We start from the raw sequence: 19,700 nt of genomic DNA on the forward strand, positions 1-19,700 counted from the left end.
GAGGCATTTGTTAAGGCAGGGTGACAGCACAGATCTGGGGTCCATGGCTTTTGCTGGCTCCTTTCTCACATCCCTGTGTAATCGTTGTATCAGGAAAGGAATAATGCAGTTCTGTTGCTCTCTATGTTACTAGTCTACTAGTATACCTTTGTGTATACTTGTGTTCCTGTAGAATCCCAACTGAGTTTCTCCTTTTGTGTTCTCTGAAGTTACTTCCTTGGAAATCGTCCACGTTCTAAGAAGGATTCGAAGAACAACCCTGGAACACTTACCTCCACGAACATCCTCCTCCAAAGCCGACCTTCTTGTTCTTGTCAGTCTCACCTTTCTGTCCCCCATTAACCAAAGATTTTCATACTTGTTGTACATTATTCCATGTACTCACCTGTTCCTTTTGTCCTTTCTGTAGTGGTGCTGCAAGAGAAGTTGCTCATTGTACAATCCACGCCTGAAAGATAACAAAGAAACCAGTGTTTTACAACAAGTACGGTACAATAAATTTATTAACATGTCAGTGATTCTGCATGTGAGTTAAAAAAGATACAACCAACCATGACAAATAGAAAAGAATAGATTTGAAAACTGGCTTAGTTGCAATAATTTTAGAGTAGATGGAAGTGGTTTGGGTGGTAGAGCAGGTTTGCTGTAGGCCTGGAGGTTCTCGCATTCAACCTAGTTCCCTCCCTTCCCGGGGGTGTCAGGCCGGGCATCCGACATTAAACCTCTCCCAAGTCTGTGTGCACGCAGCTGTGGAGAGTGGGTGGCTGTACTGTGGAGTTAGGCGCCTAAAAGGAAAATATTGTCGATAGTACAGGTAACAGAAATGACGATATCAATGAATTAAATTGAACGCTGGGAATTTTAATGTATGCTACTGTGACTTATTTTAAGGCTTTTACTCACATTTATTTGAGGTGACAAAATCATAAAGGCTGCTGTTTTTATGAAGCTGAATTATTTCTCTTAATAGCCACCAAAAGATCACCGTAATGCAATCTCTTCAAGTCAAAATGTGAATAAAAGATATGATTAATGGCCACGCTTAGTATTTCTTTAAATATGCACTTCTGGGACAGTTTTATCAGAGCGATAGTCCTGTATAGCCACAAGTATTTTGTGATTTACTTATAAACCACACTTTTATCTCCAAAAGGACTCTTCGATGCTCAGCCTCAGATGTAATTGTGTCTCTAAGCAGTGTTGACACTATCTCAAGAAGCTTTTACGAAGAAAGATAAATATTTCCCTGACATAACGTAGGAGTTGTTTATGCACTGACTCAATTCGTTGGAATGGCCCGAAATGTCATGTATCTGAACTTAATCCCCCTTCCTCTGACTGAGCTGACATAACATGCCTGGGATGAAGTCTGCTTATCAAAACACAGGGACAGGTAAAACATGGCAGGATTGGGCTTGAGGAGAGAGGGTTGTGCTTTGCATGTCAGATGCTGAAATGCGATTGTACCTGAAGTGAGATGCTGCAGTTTGCTGGTGGAGACACAAACGCTTTGCACCGAGAAAAAAATGTCATTAGCTCCAATATATCTGTAGTCTGATACTCATGCCGTGCAAAGTGCTGTGACAAGAAATTGCTCAAGGAATTTCTTCAGCGAGGCCTCTGGGTCTGTTTGCCTCCACGGCGAGGTTTCACAACTCTTGCTTCTCGTTCGTTATTATTTCAAGAAGGTAGAGATGTTTTGCTTTGACAAAAAAACTAGAAAGGTTTGTTCTTCCGCTAGTAAACAAGGTAAATATAATCAAATATATACTAAGTCAATGCTCTTGTTTCTAGTCAGAAAACACAAAGCTTTTATAAAAATTAAAAATGCGAGCGCATACATGATGAAAGTACAACTGCCTTGCAAAGCAGTAAGAAGTTTCTGCTCAACTCTCAAAATGCAGAGCAGGCCACACTCAAAGAATCTCAGGTTTAACTCCAATAAACATCCACCCAAATAATAAACCAAGATATACGTTTACGGCAGGTTTAATCTGATTAGATTAGTTAATGTGTGATTCATGAAAAACATCTCAGCTGCAACTGGATTACATGTCTAAACTCCTAAGCTTCACTGTCACCCATATTCCAGGGTTTAACAAAACACAATAATATTTTCATACCAGCACACCCCTCGGCATTATCCGCTGCCACTTCCATGGGAAAACATTTTCAGCTTCAGCAGCAGATCGGAGCTAACTTCACTTTCACCTGACTCATTCAGTTTGCGTCCTGCCAGGTAAAACTCCTGATAAAAAAGATCAGGTAAGGACTGAGGCACCTCGAAGGACTGCACCCACTATCCAATGCTAAAAGTGGAAAGCTTTCCTAGGGGTTTGGCTTTAAAAAATGTTAGTGGAAAGACTGCAAAACAAGCTGGGTGAATCATTAAACAGAGCAGCAGCTGTTGATGTTGGGATGGGGCAGAGTAGAGGAGGGAGGGGTGGGGGGGTTACAAAGTTTTCATAAAGTTTCTAAGTTGTTTCGAGAGTTGCTCTTTCCCATCATAATGCTGCACACTGCCAGTCAGCTGTCTGACAGAAGCCTACCATACTGCTTCTGTTGCTTATAAGAAAGAAAAATCTGGCTGCTTGGAAAATAAAAATAAAACTATGTCTGATTATAACTGACCAACTATATCAACTCAAACCGTCTGCCAAAACAATTACCAGTTGAGTTTGTTATACTTATACTGCTATAATAAAATCAGAATGACAAGATGTTACATTATAATACAGTTAAAATATTCTGCAATTCATTTGTATATGTAATTGGTGATTATTATTTTTTTGTGGCAGTATTTTAACTACTGAAGTCTATTATTTTTTAGTGAATAACAATTCTTCAGCTGCTAACAGTATGGGAAAAGTTTTATTTTAAAATGTGAAAAGGGTACAGCAGCCAAGCTTACTTTGGTCACAGATGAATAAACATCACCCCTCTTAGTTTCTGTAAAATAACACCAGCTGTGTTTGGTGCAATGATCCTTTATTGAACTTATTCCACTCAAACATGGCAAGATTTTTGACTGACATGCAACAATCGTTTATTGATATAAGACAATGGATGGATGGATGGATATATGTAAAAGGAAAATTGGTTCCAGCACTATACCCTGTGGTACTCTATAAGCAACCCTAATGAGTGGAAAAATATCGGAAAAAACGGTTGAAACCATTTTTAGACATGATTTAAATATGTCTAAAAACAGACTAGTGCTGTTTTCTTAATGTCTGCAGCACCTCTGAGCATTTCTAAGAGAATAGATAACATAAGCATGGGATTGATTTCCATTTTAATGCTTCTTCATGCTCAGCAATATTTGTTGACAAGTCCTGTCAAATCCAATCAGTTTGGTACATTACAGGTATTTCCTCCAGACAAAAACCTGGCATGTCTTAGAAACAAACTGCTCAACTCAGTCACTTTCTTTGGTTGGCATTAACTCTGGTAATCACTGTAAGAGACATTAGTTGGATATTAAGCAGGTTATGATTCACTTGATGATTATTTAAAATCTAAACATGAAGTTCAAAAATCAATACATTGTAAAAATGAAGAGCAGAGGCTAAAGTACAGCTAACAGGTTTTTCGTCAAACGTCCTTAAAGTGGGAACCTTTGCTAAACAGCTATAGCAGCAGGCTGGTCTCGTGTTGACATCCAGCTGAGTACTTGCAGGTGGAGCCCACACATCTACGCTCAGTACACAGGATTCATTTAGCCAAACAACAAATCCCATCTGTTTGTCTTCAAGGGCTTTTTCTAAGAAGCAGAAGCGTGGCTTTACCCTCCTAACAGTGAAATGAAAAGAAAAAAGAAAAGTCTTCCTAGACAATTCAAGAATTCCAAAAAAATAAAAAAAATTTAAAAAGTTGCTACACAATTACAATTATATTGTAAATTTTTTCAGCGGCGTAAATATAAATTTTCACTAAATGCAATGGTAAAAATTAGTATTATTACATATAATGTTGCACAGGAAAAAATCCAAGAGTTCTAATTTTTTCTGTTCTCCCTGCCCTTTTGCATAACTTTAACACTGAAGCTAGACAAAAATAAAGGGGTAGTTTTAGAATGTTCTCACATGAACCAAGAGATCTCTAAATACAAAATTCTGTGAAAATAACCATGAAATAAAAGAACTCTGTTGGACAGTAAAGGATCTAAGTCAGGGGTCTCAAACTCCAGTCCTCGAGGGCCGCTGTCCTGCAGTTTTTAGATGTGCCACAGGTACAAAACACTGGAATGAAATGGTTTAATTACCTCCTCCTTGTGTAGATCAGTTCTCCAGATCAGTTCTCCAATTGCTAATGACCTAATTATTCTATTCAGGTGTGGTGCAGCAGAGGCACATCTAAAAGTTGCAGGACACCGGCCCTCAAGGACTGGAGTTTGAGACCCCTGCTCTAAGTGATTTCTGACGCATCTATGCAAGGATTTAATGCACAGATAGAAATTCTCCTTAATGCTTTGTCACTCTGGATTGCAAAAGCACTGATGAAAGCTAAAAAATAAAAAAAGTCTGTCCACTTAGTTTGGAAAACTTACTACACATTAAGTGTCCTCTGGAAACTTTTCAGTATGAGTTGCACATCTGCAGGAGGTTTTATCAGGTTACAAACACGTATAAATACCATAACTCGCTTCGACATTTTGCAACAAGCTGCAAAAATAAACCGATCGATTTGCTGGCTCTTACCTAATTAAATGAAGGTCTTTTTTTTATTGTTGTGCAACCCAGCGTGTCTCAGCTAACCACAACTGAAAAAGGGGCACATGTTTGGAATAAAATCATCTCTGGTACTGATGTTTTGCAATTTGTCTGTATTGCATGTCATAAACAAAGCTGTTTTTTCCCCAACTGCTTTTTGTTTTTTCTTTTTTGACGCATTTTCTTTTGTCACAACACCACAAAATATGATAAGATTACAGGAACTACGTCATTTGTTCGCAGCCTATACAGTTAAATCACTTGGAAAGCCCATAATTAGGCTAACAATAAAAATCAAAATAAGGGTGTGAAAAAGGCTGAAGTTTCCCTCTTTATCAAAGGAAAAAGTTTACATATGTTCGAGAATTTCAGTTTTTCTTATTTTCTATACACAAATAAAATGTTTTTTACTACTAAGGACAATCAGTGATCCTAATGACCTGACTGCAGAAATGCTGCAAATGAGGCTGCTGATTTCTCACATGCCTTCCTATACTCCATCCCTTTGTGTTTCTGTTCTAATCTGTTTGTGCTAATGTTTGTTCAGGCTCAACAACATATTAGCTTGAGATTAAACATCGTGATGAAGCCTAAATATTTATTGAATTGTTCAGAGATTAACATTGACACATCACCAGAGCGTCTCTTGTGTAAATGTGATGCAGCAAAACGTTCACCATCACTTAAATGAGTGACTTGACAGAACATTTTGACCAGATTTTCTTCACAGACTGAATATTCTTCCAGAGTTGTTATAAACTCTAACACAGCATATCCATCCAGTCTGCAAGTGCATTTCTTTTGTGTGATTATAACAGATATTGTTTTCCTCCATTGCTCATTCATACATTTTTTTTCCTACAAATTTCTTGGCAGTAAGTGTGTAAAAAACATTTTCAAGTATAATACCGACTTACTTATTTTCAATATGTTGTGATGGTTCAGTTCACAGCTTGAAGAAGAGTTTCATTTTTCATGCTTAGTAAACTCAGCTTACGTACACATTCATAACCTGTGAGATAGACGCAATGTGGGTTTATAATGTTGAGTAGTCATTCTGTTTTATGTGTGTGTTTGGATTTCTTTAATTGCGTTCAGTCACATCGGTTTTACATCAGACGAATGTTTGTCTTGAGAGGAAGATTAGGTTTAAGTGGGTTAAATCTTTCTCAAAATAATGTCTGAACATGAAGCAAGTGAAAATAATCACAGTGAAAGCACATATTTTACTTACAACACCTTTAGTCTTATTGCATTCCTTTATTCTTTTCATTCAGCCACTGCTAATAAATAGCACTAGATTCTTGATGGTGGGTTTGATATTCTTTACATTATTTTTTCATAATGCAGTGAAGGTTTTATTTTTTTTATGTACGTAACTTGGAACAGTTTGTAGCTCTAAAATATACAACTTTTAATGTGTTTGGTAAATCAGGTGCATATTTATTTCTGGTGTTTGAATGTGCTCATCCAGTTTAGATCAATTTTTTTTTATAATATAGAAAAAGTGAGCCACCTGTAAGCATGTCTTCTTTAAAAACGGAGAAATTGACTCCACTATTTTCATACAACTGTATCAGGCTGTACAATCTATTTATACAAATAAATAGTTCAAATGTAATTTGATGTTCTATATTTGTAGAACAGCATAAATGTCATCATCAATAGGCGACAACAAAAATGATCTTAGTTCAGTGGCAAAACTAATGCAAAGTCACAGCTTTATGGAGTCACATAGAGATGACTTTGGGTGATTATGAATAAAATGTATTCTTTAAAAAATATAATTCATGGCATTAAAGTTTTCCTCCGAAAATATCCCGACTAATGCAGAGTCAATGCTCTGTTGAGTTGTGCGTTCCTTTAGTTCTCAATAGTGATGAGTTGTTTAAGTTACCTAGTAAGAACGTTAAACAATACTGCTTTAGGAATGACTCTAAACCTTTACTTTTTAAAGTATTTTTGTGAGGTATAGTTCAGAGTTTTTAAAATAAACTTCCTCTGAAACCTTCAACTTCAGTTTCCAACCTGAGGAACTGAAAGGAAATGTACCCTTTTTACGTTGCTTTCTCTGACATCCAACTAATTTATATGTAGCTCCCAATGATGTAGAAACTAGTCACATCGAATCATTGGTATCTAAACTTCCTACTTTCTTAATGATCTGTGTTTTGTAGAGCAAATAGTTCAGGTGCATTCCACATATTGCTCTTTAGGCACCTTCCAAAGTTAAAGGTATGTTCATTAATTCTTGGCCGAACATTGGGGACAATTTCCTTTTACCCCAAGTCGGAGATTGGCTGCTGGGTCGATGAGGGTTGAAGTAAGAGGATTTTTTTTCCCTGTGTTGTTTATATGCACTCATGTAGCCAAGGTTTTGATAAGTTTGCTTGGTTTCTTAACCTCGCGTTTCAGTTTTCCACAGCAGTATAGCCTGGGGCTTTGAATGTGAAGAGATCTGAGAAGAGGTTTCCTCCTGGGTTAGTGAGAGCCACAGTGTTTAGGCATCAGCTTTTGCCACTGACTTTGATTAATCCTTCATGGCCCAAGTACTGAAAAGGAAAAGCTGGGGGTGCAAGCCGGACCATCTGGAAACCTTCATAAACATGCCTGTCTTTCCACGCTCTCCAAAGGATTCTAGGAAAATCGTAAAAGTGAAAAGAGAGGTCCCTTTTGCACGTTTCTTTTTTTTTTCCCCCTCTCCTGAGGCACCCTCTGCATATGTAGCAAACAGAAAACTGCTTGCACCGAATCATAGCCCTGAACCACACCTCACAGTCCAGTCCATTTATCCAGAATTGTGTAATGAAAGTTTTCAGTTTGGCCCGACTACGGTGCAAAGTTGTACACATGTTCTGCTAATTCATGACAAATGTTGATAATTTTCTTCAGCTTTGCTTAATCTGTTTTACTTCTGCGGAGCGCTGTTGAACAGAAAAGCATCTCGAAGCATGAGATAGAATCTGAATCTGCGTAGGGCGAACGTCAAGGCAGTTATTTAAACACTGCTGGACCACCATCCATCTGGACTTTGTTACGGCTTTTTTACTTTTGCTCTTAAAAGCAACGTTGTCAAGATAAAACGTATAAATCATGTCTCTGATTCAGGAGTAAATCACAGTCGTAAGAGAACAGTCCACAGGCCTTCATTCAGACATTCAGCTTCGAGCTACAAAAACATGCAGACGCGAGATGCAGTAAATCACCATCACAATTTAAACAAAAAACAAATATCTTTGTTGGGCTGTGAAAATCAGATGGAAAAACATTATAAATGTCACAACTACAGGTTATTAAACATATAAATAAAGAGGGTGATGGTACCTGTAATCTCTGTCACCCATACATGCTTTTCCACAACTCACTTTTATGAACCGGGAAAAAAGAAAATTCTGATTGTTCCCCCCTCTTCAGACTCACACACCCTTCACCTCCCTTCACCTCCTTACTTCTTGGCAGAGAATGTCTGACATGTCTCCTGTTACAGCTGGGACCAGGATCTTTCAACTCAGGTCCAGTTCAAGTTGCAGGCATTCTTGCTACACTTTTGCGTGTTGCATGTTCTTTTATGTTGTTGTGCAAAGGCAGTCTTCTTTAAATGGACTTAATACAATGAACCTGATAAGTTGGCAGCACAAAAGACCAAAGTGGGAAGTGTGCCTTTGGTTGAATATAAAGTCGTTGACAGCTTGGTCTGATGTGGTTACAGAGGATGTGCAGAAAGTTTTAGATGTAAGTTTGTGGGCTTAAGTTCTGTGGTTTAAACAAAGTGCATGAAAGAAAGGGGAAATAAATGACTCCATTTATCCAGCTGAACACAAATTAAACATGAAACAAAGCAAAAGATGGAGCAGAAGTTACATGAAGGCTCTTTATGTTTTAGATATTAGCAAGCACTGACATTTTTATGTATTAATATGAACGTTGACGCATGAAACATGTTTTTATTTTCAGATTCGAAATTACAACATATGTTGACAGAAGCTGAAACCGAGATAAAGCTGTCGCCAAAGTAAGATTAATAATAAAAAAAAAACAGTAACAACTAAAAAGGTAGCCGAAAAGAAAGCACAAGATACAGACTGAATGCTTGGAAGACGACGGAAGAGAAAAGATGGTGTGTTGACACGATCAGAAGGAAAATATCAAAGCGTGCCAAAACTAACAAAAACCAAATACCGTACGTAGAGTTTAACCACACCCAATCAATAGCTGCATCCAGCATCTGTGCCTTCAAGCGAGGGAGATTTCATGTCAAATAACCAGAGGAATTAAATTAGTATTTACTCTCAGTGTGATGCATTAAAAAAACCCTTTATGAATAAGAGTTCCTTTAAAGCTTCTTTCCAATAGAAAATTATCCCCAATTCAAACACCTTTGAAATGAAAACAGGAATGTTTAGAAAATGAACAAAATGGAGCCCGCCCGCAACATTAATCTACCACCCACTCGTCAGTAAGACCACCACAACCAGTGTGTCTTCTTTTATATTCTTGTCTCCTATTACCATTTTTCAGTCACATAGCTGATATGCCTGGTCTTGTCTGCCTCAATCGTCTTAGCGCTGAAGTGTAATCAAAGAGCAACCTTGTATGTGATTGCACAACAGCTGTTCAGGCACTGCAAGGAAGCAAAGTGCGTCTTTGGCAGGGCGGGAAAATGGCACGACACACACGCGGGCGCACGCCATGGCTGCTGTCGGACACCAGTTTGAGTGCAGTTGGCAACTAATGGCCAAACTGTGTTTTCTGCAGCTCAGTTCCAGGCAGGTTTGCTCTCTGCTTGGTCGTTTCTGTTGTTCAAACTATTTGCACATTTTAAATGTTGAAATATAAAAAATAAAAATTAAGAAAAAATTAAAAACGAATGCAGCCTTGGATCTCCTGAGCAAGAAGTGGTGAACATACTTCTTTTGGAGTGTCCTTCTTTTCAGTGCTGGAGGGACTCTGAAGACCCAGTTGGGAAAGATTTGAAACACTAACTCACTGATGTGGAAAGGTAAAATCTAGCACTGATCACTGACCCTGAGGACCTAAGCCCATCCACTTTAAAACCTCTAAATTTGCCAACATCTTTGGTCAAAGCCCCCCGACAGGGCAGAGCTTCTTATAGTTATGTCAACAAAGTAGATTTGCAGCCATAAGGTGACACATTTGAACTTAAAGGCCAAATGGTAAGTTGTGTGGAAATTCCTTCAGCATGTGTAGAATACAATGTGTCACTCAGCAAGATGATGATGTTTTTACCGCCACACTTTTAGATTTAAGTCTTATGCAAGGTTAGCTGAAGGTGACTGAAGTAAAAAATTAACAGGCGAAGTCGACACTTTTGTTGGAGCTACGCATTGGTCAAAATAAAATTACATACTGCAGCTTTAATCAACTAATTTTTCAAAAATCACACTTCAGTCTCCAGTCTTCTTGCTCATACGAGGTAATGTCTTGCTAAAGAGAACATTGATGATGAGGACAAAATGCCAAAATGATATCCATGGAAAATATAGAATTTTTTATTTATTTTTGTCTCAACCCATAAGCAGATTTCTGATATCTCTGTAAAGACAATAAAAATGTAAAATGAATTTCAATTTTTAATGAAAATTTTTATTGCATTTATTAAAAAATGGCATGTCAAAAATATTTACACACTTGTCAAAAATCAAAAGCAAGAGCTTTATTGGTGTTGCAGCAATGAAACTGTTCTTAAAGTTTCCACCAGTATTTTCACAATTTATCTGTGGTGGGTTTAACTGGGTCACTCGAAAATATTCCCTCCAGTCAGTAGCCTATAAATATGTTGATAAAATTAAAACTTTACTTTAAATCTGAATATCTACTATCAGTAATTTTGGAGTTAACTATGAATAGGGTATACGAATACAGATGCCTGTTTCACTTGGAAAGTCAGCATGTGAGATGCTCTTTTTACTGAGGAGAAGTAGATTTAGTGAGCTAAAAGGAAACCCTTTAACCCCTACTCCAAATTTGGGTCTCATACTCACAGTTATTGTGATGGCCAGCTGTTCAGACCAAAGATTTTCCCACTGCTATTCCCCGAAAGCCAAAAAGCACTCAGCCTATTTGTACATAGCCTACCTGTATTTGCGCGCATGCAGGCGTGTGCGTGTGTCAGTACAGCCCTCTTATGCCTATAAACACACTTGCATACACACCCCACCCACACTTGTCTTACACCCTGAAAACAGGTCATGTAGCAAGGGTATTTGTTAGGCTTTTGGGCCTCTGTATACTACACATCAACTTCACTGTGAGTGTATCACAGTTTCATCCTCAAGTCGTGCCTTAATACTTAAACGTGGATAGCGTAAACTTACAGGTACCCACTACTCATACAAAATCCCGGAGAAGAACCTTGCTCACCTTAACAAACATGATGTGATGATGAGTAAAGGTGCCAAATCACCAATGAACGGAAACAGCGTGATGGAGTAATGGGAGGTTTAGGATAACACACATCTGTGGCAACTCAACTACAACACTGAGCTGCTGAGCTTTAAGCAATGGAATGGTAAGTATATGTTCCCCTGGTGCACGAAGAAAATTTTAAAAAGCACAAGGACACCTAGAATTAGTCATACCCCGCTCTGAACAATGCAAGGTAACAGGAGGAGCCTCGATTTTCTTTGATGTGAGTGAACAATAGTTTTCTGGCAAGCCCCTTCTCAGTGTTCTTGCTCTGTTCACAAAACATCCAAGCAACTGCGAATTATTACGGCCTCAGTACAAACAAGCCTTTATGATGCAATGAAACATTTTAGGCCATAATTCTCCTCTTTGAAAACAGTAACAAACACGGCTGTGTTTGTTAGTTATTTGGCAAGTTAAAACAGAAACCAGAGCACAGCCAGCCGCAGCTGGGGTCACCAGCAGAGAAAAGACCACCAGGACAGCTGACAGGGGGCTGAGAGGGATTTTTTTTATTATGCTATCAAATTAAGGCCCTGATACATTCTGTCCAGGAGCACTGGAAGAGTTAACAAAGCCCCTGCACACAGCGAAAACCTTGTGTCACCTCCTGCTCACATCACTCAGCTTTTCAAGTATAACAGCTGCTTCCTCCTGCATTCATAGCCATATCCTCATCCATTCAAACTGATGGCTTAACTGACCCGTATAACACACAGAGATTACTGGATATCTTCTGAAATGAGACGTGCTTTGATTATTTATAACATTAGAACATCAAAATGACCGGATGAAACTAAGCTGAGAGAGAAAACAAAGGTTTGAGGGAAACATTTGGAAGCTGCTTTATTCTGTTTGCCCTTCTTAAGTCTATACAGAATATAAAAGGCTATGATTAGAAGAAGGATGCACCACATTAAAGTGCTTAATTATGTTTTATTAGTCAAACATTACTAAATGTTTCTCAGAATAAAAAGCATCAAAGAAGAAGCACAAAAATGGAAAATATTTCAATTTCTTGAAGGAGGTTTAACCCAATTCAGGGTTTTAGAACTCCAGTTTTTGTGTTTTTATTGGGTTATGTTGCTGGTCTATCTATTGTGTTCCACTTAAGGTAAAAGGAACATTATACACAGGAGGAAGAGAAAGCATTCCTATACTGTGATCCTTCCTTCTTCCACCATGTTTGCCCATGAGGATGTTGTGAACTTTTAGCTTTCTGCCACTTTTGGATAACTTCTGAATGAAAATAGTTGTGCTGGATTTTGCTAAAAATATTTAGAGTAGAGGTGGCTGAATACATAAACATAAAAATGCATTATTTTGATTTTGATTTGTAAAAAGAGAAAGAAATTCAAAAACATTTTTCTTTCACTTCACAGTCTTCACTGCCCTTGCTGCCCTGTCACATAAAATCACACTAAAATACATTAGTTTGACATAATGTGAATTCTTAAAAAAAAGTTTAATATGTATGAGAAGTTTTGAAGACTTTGAGTTTTTTAAGGTTAAAGTTTAAGATCGAGTCAGCTTAGTTTAAGTCGGCCAAAGACATACTATAACAATCCCATGCTGTAGCCTGACAGATCAGCAAAGTTGCTCCAGTGCATGATTGGTGCTTATGACACTGGAGGTGTTCATCTGCTCAAAACATAAATTTTTCCACTTACTCTCGATCCTCCCACACTTCTGGAAACTGACTAGATTTCCAGGAAGGCCCAAACAGTAAACAAAAACAAACGCCGGCGTGGGTGAAATGGCTGGATTTGAGAACCCCTTGAGAAAAAAGAGGGCTTGAACTCTCATAAGTGCAAACTGTCACAGCTCTGTTGGAAACAAACCACCCTCGGTCAGTGAGCTGATGCTAGGGATAATATCTTTGACGCAGCTTGCTTTGATAATGACAGAAAACTAAATAAAAAAATCTTCTTTTGGAAGTTTGTTATTTTTAGTCCTAAATGCTCGGATTATGATCAGTTCCATTCATTTCTATTTATTCAACAAAGTAAAGATAATCAGGAGGATTCTAAAGGTAAAGTGACCCATGTAAAAATAATCTTTTTGTTGCAATGTTGTCAGTTAGATTACAACATCTCTCCTGGACCCGATTATGCCTCTGTGTGTAGATTTCAACTAAAAAAGACCTGGGATTCTGGCACAAACAGGAATTCTTATCCAGAACTCAAGACTTGGGATTATTTGGAAAAAGTGGGTATGACTAATAGCACAGCAGCTACATCCACAGAGCCTGACGAGGTGTTCTCTGGTGGGCTGTAAATACAAATCATTTGGCAGATGTAAAGAGTTGCTCTTCTTAGATATAGGCGGTCCAGCTGCTGCTGCTGCTTCTTCTTGCACACAGCGATCAATACAATTGACTGGCTTACGACAAGGCCACAACTAACATCCTTTAGCGTCATTGGAGTCGAGTTTATCTTGTTGTTTGCGTGGTACAAGTGAGTAAGTTTTGTTTTACGCACGCAGGCTAAAGGGTGACATAGTAGGTACGAAGGAAGTTGCTGTTTATCCTAGTCAAAGTGCTTACAGTTTCACTTACGTAAAACAGATCTTCAGATTTACTGGAAGAAAGCAGGAAAAAAATTCTGTTTTGTTTTTGCTCGATGACAACAGTTATTCCTGTATTTGGTTTAATCATGTTGCACAAAAACTTTCCAGAATCTCAACAATAAACCCTCGAATAAAATTAAAATATTACTGATGTATGATGTTAGATGGCATAGTGAGCTTGCCAAATAAACCTAACTGTGGTGTGGAAAAGATGCTAACGAGCTTCCTTCCACTCAACCGTAAAACGATTAAGACATTGTGAATTAGTTAATCACTACTTCAGGACACAGAGGGAAAACATACGTGTGCACATCTATGTGTGTATGTCACTGGGGGTAAAGAGGAGGGTCTCGGTGTGTGCAAATTGTTTCTAGTGGGCCTCAGCATGACTACTGAGGTTGGAGCAATCATATGTTCAGCTGTGATTTCCATCAACACATTCCTGGACGCTCACACAGCCTCTCTGTGGAGCTGTGTGCAGCACCCCCCAAGGATGTGACCTGCAGCCTGCAGACACATGGCTGCCTTGCAAGCGCTTATCACAACACGGCGGCCTGCAGGATAAATGGCGGCCTTAATCTGAAGCCACGTGGAAACAAGCAAACTCTGACTGCTGCTGCCTCTCAAAGCTGGCCCTGTAGAAAACAGTTGATGATATACTACACCGCGCTGCAGAGGGCCAGCAGGTCTCACCATGCCAGACTGATTACAGGGTAGAGGTCAGACCACATGGACAACAAATGGTCCCCGGGCGTCTACACTGGGGGTCGTGGATGAAGTTTAAGCCAGCACTTGCTAAATGGTAGCAATTGTTGCTGAGATGTCTGGAGAGGACAAACACAGTTCCATTTACCTGAAAGAAAAAGTATTTCTAATGTACTCCATCAACAGCACATGGTGTTTCATAGTTTAATGAAAGAAACTTTCAAGAAAACCGATTCAATCTTTAGAGAGCTTAAATGCTAGAAGGTTGTCAGACCTGAGTTTTGTCTCATTTTAGCAGTTAAAAGATTTCAAACTAAAATGTTACATATTCAAGAGATGTATTGCTACACTTTAAAAAATCTACACCTCCCCAACATTTGAATATAACATTTAGTTAGAAGTTTACAGTTGGGAGGGACTTTTGAGGACTTCCCAGGGTCTCTGAACGTGAGTTCTTGTGAAATATGAAAGAAATGTGTCCTTGCGACCTTGCGTGACAGAACAAATTTCTTCCGTTTTGCAAAAATCCTTAAAATCACAACTGGATGGACAACTGGAGAAAAGAAATTCTGAACCAATATCAAACCGTAAAAGTGTATTATTACACTTTCCAAAGTGTATTTAGTCCTACTGTTTGGGATCGCAACAAATAGCAATAACATCAAAGATCTTTAGTAGACAGAAAACAAACTTCCTATTTTAAGACAACAGTTTTTTTTCGTGCCATTAGTCTTCTACCTCTTAGAGGATGTGTTCAATTTTTCACAAACTCACTAAAACACGACATCTAAACTACTACTGGTGGGGAACTACTGATAATAATAGGGGACCTCATTTCAAATGAATAAACAGGGTTTCCTCCAATGTATTATAAACCTGTCGGGGCGCCAGGCTGCACTTGGCCCCGACAGGCTAAGCATCGCTGGTTTTTATAAATAAATAAAAAAGAATAATTCCTTAAAATAGCTTATTTTATAAACCAGTGACCCAGGACTGCATGCATCTTTGCTTTGGACAAGTATAAAAGCAATCAGTGATAACTGTAACTTACTGAGATGTATTACTGAACAAACAGAGCTCAAACTCAAAGATTAAACTCACAGCATTAGGCTCTCTCTAATGCTGTGAGTTTAACAACAATTAATCTAACTACAAAAATTATTCTTTGCACTTTTACAAAGATCTTTTGTGAAATCTTAAATTGAATTCCTTTAATTAATCTATGCTGAAATCATTAAATCAAATTTATTGACATTCTCAATAAACAAGTGATAAAATTCTATATCTGTGGTTTGTGTTAAAATGTTAGCATTTATGGGGCCCCTGAAGGCCTGGGGGGCCTAAATCAGCTGCTTAGTTCATATATGCCTTGGGTCTGTTATAAATGTCAACAGTGTTACTTAGTGTTTTTAGATCCACTGGCTAATTGGGAGTCAACAATGACTTCCAGGAACGTATAATTACTAATTCACATTTTATATTTAATGTCAACTTAACATGTTTAAATACAAAAACACGGTGGACCGCCCACTGGGGAAAATCTGGAATAAATGCAGCCAAAACTGTACTTTTACATGCACAAACACAAAAAAACAAGAAACTCAAACACTTATCTCAGCCATCTGTGTAGAATATTCAGTAACTGGCACTTAATCACTGTATGTTTCTCTTCCACTCGTCCAACAGAGAGGCATGAGCAAAATCCCCACACAAGTCCAATCAATCAATATTATTGGCGAACTCCATCCGCTGGCATGAAGCCACTGCATGCCTTCAAATGCTGAGATGGGGTTCACTCTGAGGAAAACTGGCATGTTTTTCTTGTCCGAGGCAGACTTGGTTACATTTGTCTCGCTGCACAAATATTGTTACAGTGGCCAGCTGTAAAGTGTTGCATCAGTGAAAACATCTTATATGTTTTTAGTTAGAAGCTTCTGCACCAAATCCAGCTATCACTTTCACTTTTGGGAATTTTTTTAGGCAACTCAGATGTCATCACCCTTCAGTGCTACTCAGGCATGCTGATAAAAATGTTTTTGCTATATTTATCGTGCCAGAGACATATTATTTTACTGCCTAACACCGTTGCAAAAGTCTATGAACAGATATTTCTGTAATAACTATCAAATATGGAAGTAAAAACACACAAATGCTTGTCTGGGGAAGTCAGTATATTCTGCAGAAGTAAGTTGTGGTGGCCTGGATTCACCATGTGGTGGAGCTGAGTGCTGATTTCAGGCAGCATGCAGGCACAGCCATGTGCTACACTGTAGGTAACGCTGTAAGTCGAACTGATGCTGCTGCACCAAGCTGCTTTAAAATTGATCTGTGATCTCTTTTTTTTAATTGAAAAAAAAAGATTTTTAACATTTTCTTTTTGCTCAGGTTTGGCTAAAACACACATCACACTCTGAAAAGAGGTACACTGTTGCACCCTAACGCAGACATCAGATACAGCAGAAAGAAGAAGGGGAAAAGCTTGCAACCGCTGACTGCACTGTAACACATCTTCCTTCTCTTCACACTTTTTTTTCCCTTGCTCTGCTATTCTCCTTCCACAAGTAATACATATCTCTCTTGCTCTTACTAATAGCTTTGTCTGTTTTCTGTCATGCATTCCCTCATTTTACATGTTCTCCCCTCCCTTTATCCACGCTCTGTTCTTCTTCTTCTTCTTTTGCTCCCCCTGTCCATCTACATCTGCACCCCCCTCCCTCCTTTCGCTCTCCCTCACTTGAAGGCACACATACACAGATAATACTGCAGCTACATGCTGCTTTGGCAACATACTGCAGCAGGAAAGCGCGCTCCACTGCAGCCCTTTAACACAACAGCCGGTTCTCTCTTGACCCAATAGGATGGAAAGAAACTCCCTTAATCAACTACGTGTCGTCTTTAATAAAACCATGCTTTTAGCTTCCAACAAACCTTTCTTTGATCACATTTGCTTTAACGGCAATGTGTCATTTTCCCTAAACAACTACCTTAAGCCTCGCAACCACATGTTGTAATCACAGCGACATTCCTCTTTAAAGAAATACAATATTTAGCCACAACGTTGTGAAAGCAGACAGTGAAAAATATATTTTGTTACAGTAGAACCAGAGATAGGTTTAGGCACATTGTGGACATTTTGTCCATGAAGATGATATGCTGAAAGCAGAAAAAAGAAAATGGCTAAGGATTACAGGGGAGACTTTTGCAACAGCCAAAATTTGATGCCTAAAGAGCTGAGTCATAGCATCTCAACATCTGCAGCTGTTGTGGGATGTTTCCGGCCTGCGAAGGCCAGGGCTTACCTAAAGCCATCGAAAGAAGAAGATTTTTGTTTAAGAAATGAAAGCTGGCAACAGGCTGAACAAAGCCTCCATTGGTCCATGTTGTTGTACTCAGTAGCATAGCTAATGTAAATAAAGTACTGAAAAAGTTCATGTTACAGTGCCGTACAAAAGTACTTAAATATCTCATATTACAACCAGAAATGTCAGTGTATTTTAATGAGATTTTATGTGACAGACCAACACAAAGTAGATCATTTAGGTGATGCAAGGTTTAAAGTGTTGTCCGTTTATATTCAACTCCACAAGTCAATGCCTTGTAATATCGTGTTTCGCTGCATGTGCAGCTGCAGTTCATTTAGGTATGTCTTCACCTGTTTCATACATCTAGAAACAGAAATTACATTGAATGGAGAGTCCTCTTGTTATGAACTGTACTTCTTTGCACAGATTCTCAGTGGGATTTAAGTACAGACTTTGACTGGGCCACTAATACTCATGAATACGATTGACTCGACACCTTGGGATATTGTTTTATCATCTACCAATGCTTTAAAGTTGTCCAAAACATTATCACTAATCAGTTTGCTGCATTCTTTTGTCTTCTTGATGGCATTTTTGTTCACCACTGTACACAATATGACCTTTTTAGGTCAATTAGATAACTTCTGAATTCATTAGGCTACGCTGGATTTACTCCAATTTACGGAAATCGGACTAAACGGAAGCTGGATATGAATACAAAGCTTCAGAGGATTAATGAAGTCCTTATCTCATCAAGTCAGTGATGCTTAAAAGTCAAAAAGTGAACCTGTCTTAACATTTGGTGGGTAGTTATAATGTTATGGATAATTAGCGTACATCTCCTGAGCGAAGTCTTCAGACCTGCCTATAGACGTGTCACCCCCGGTTCGCCCCGTCTTGCCTTCTTCCCTGAAGCATGACAGAAGTGGGCGTGCTGTTGGAGTACAATGGGATGTTTTTAAGGAACGGTGAACCGACACATCCACACGTACACAAACAAACCAAACTGTGACATACAACCCGTGATCGCTGGCGTTTTAAGGGAAGGACAGCTATGCCATTGAGCGACTTAAAGAAACGTCCGTGCTGACAGATGGAAAAGCACAGGGACGCTTTTACACAAAGATATGCATAGATGGTGAATAAGAAAGACGAAACATATTTTTTTTGTCTTTGCTTTAGCGTCTGCTCTACCAGTTGCCAGCTCTTGTTTATCATACATTGCGCTACATGTAAGGACATCCTGTTCAACTTGTTTTAAATCGTCTGCACTGCAAGTGAAAACACTGTTCCATAATGCTGCTCTGTCATGTTTTCTCCATTATGGCTACTGTGGGAATAAGCCCACATGCTCACTGCTTTGTAATTTTAGATTTTCTTTGATATTTCTGCATCACCAGGATTTCAGCCTGCTAAGATCATCATATATAGTTTCATGGGCCACCAATCACATGCTCTTGAGCCTTCACTGAATATGAAGACAAGCAGGTGCAGTCACCAGGGATTCTCCAACCTCTGAGACTTCAGAGCATGATTCAACCCATTTTGTTTTAATTGCCAATAAACATGGTTGTTGTGCAGTGACTTACCTGTATGACATTAACATTTAATAAATGTCAGCACAGTGCGTCTTAGAAGGATGCATAAATATTGCATTGATTTTGGCAAAGAGAAATAAGACACCGTGTCTGGACAAAGCCGAGTGTCGCACTGTACGCATAAAGTAGGAGTCACATGATCCACTCATAAAACTCAGCTAAAGCTTTTTAGATGTCAGAGAAATAAAAGAGGCAATCTGCAGCCAATTTAAAAACACAAGATGGATGGCTTCTTTTCTGCAAAAATTGTTTGCTGGATATCAAGCCTTCTCTGTTTTTCCCAAACACAATGGGCACGTTCTTTCTCTGAGAAGAGCAGCCATACTCTAATAATGCAGCTCAAGCTTAAGACTGCAAACGCTAAACAATAGCTCTAAAAAGGTGGCCTT

The 19,700-nt window shown here is 38.7% G+C and overlaps 1 protein-coding gene across 6 annotated transcripts in view; it reads right to left on the bottom strand.

Annotated features, from left to right (window-relative positions):
- nrg2a (neuregulin 2a) overlaps positions 1 to 19,700 on the bottom strand; it is an 84,143-nt gene that overhangs the window by 18,458 nt on the left and 45,985 nt on the right. For 3 of the 6 annotated variants that reach the window (XM_028031100.1, XM_028031097.1, XM_028031098.1), the window contains exon 4: positions 386 to 448. The exons of the other annotated variants lie outside the window; for them this stretch is intronic. In XM_028031100.1, the coding sequence (XP_027886901.1) occupies positions 386 to 448 (63 nt within the window). The remainder of the gene's footprint in view (positions 1 to 385; positions 449 to 19,700) is intronic. 6 annotated transcript variants of the gene reach the window in all.

This window comes from Xiphophorus couchianus, chromosome 11 (genome assembly GCF_001444195.1).
Source record: "Xiphophorus couchianus chromosome 11, X_couchianus-1.0, whole genome shotgun sequence".
Classification (NCBI taxonomy): Eukaryota; Metazoa; Chordata; class Actinopteri; order Cyprinodontiformes; family Poeciliidae; genus Xiphophorus; species Xiphophorus couchianus.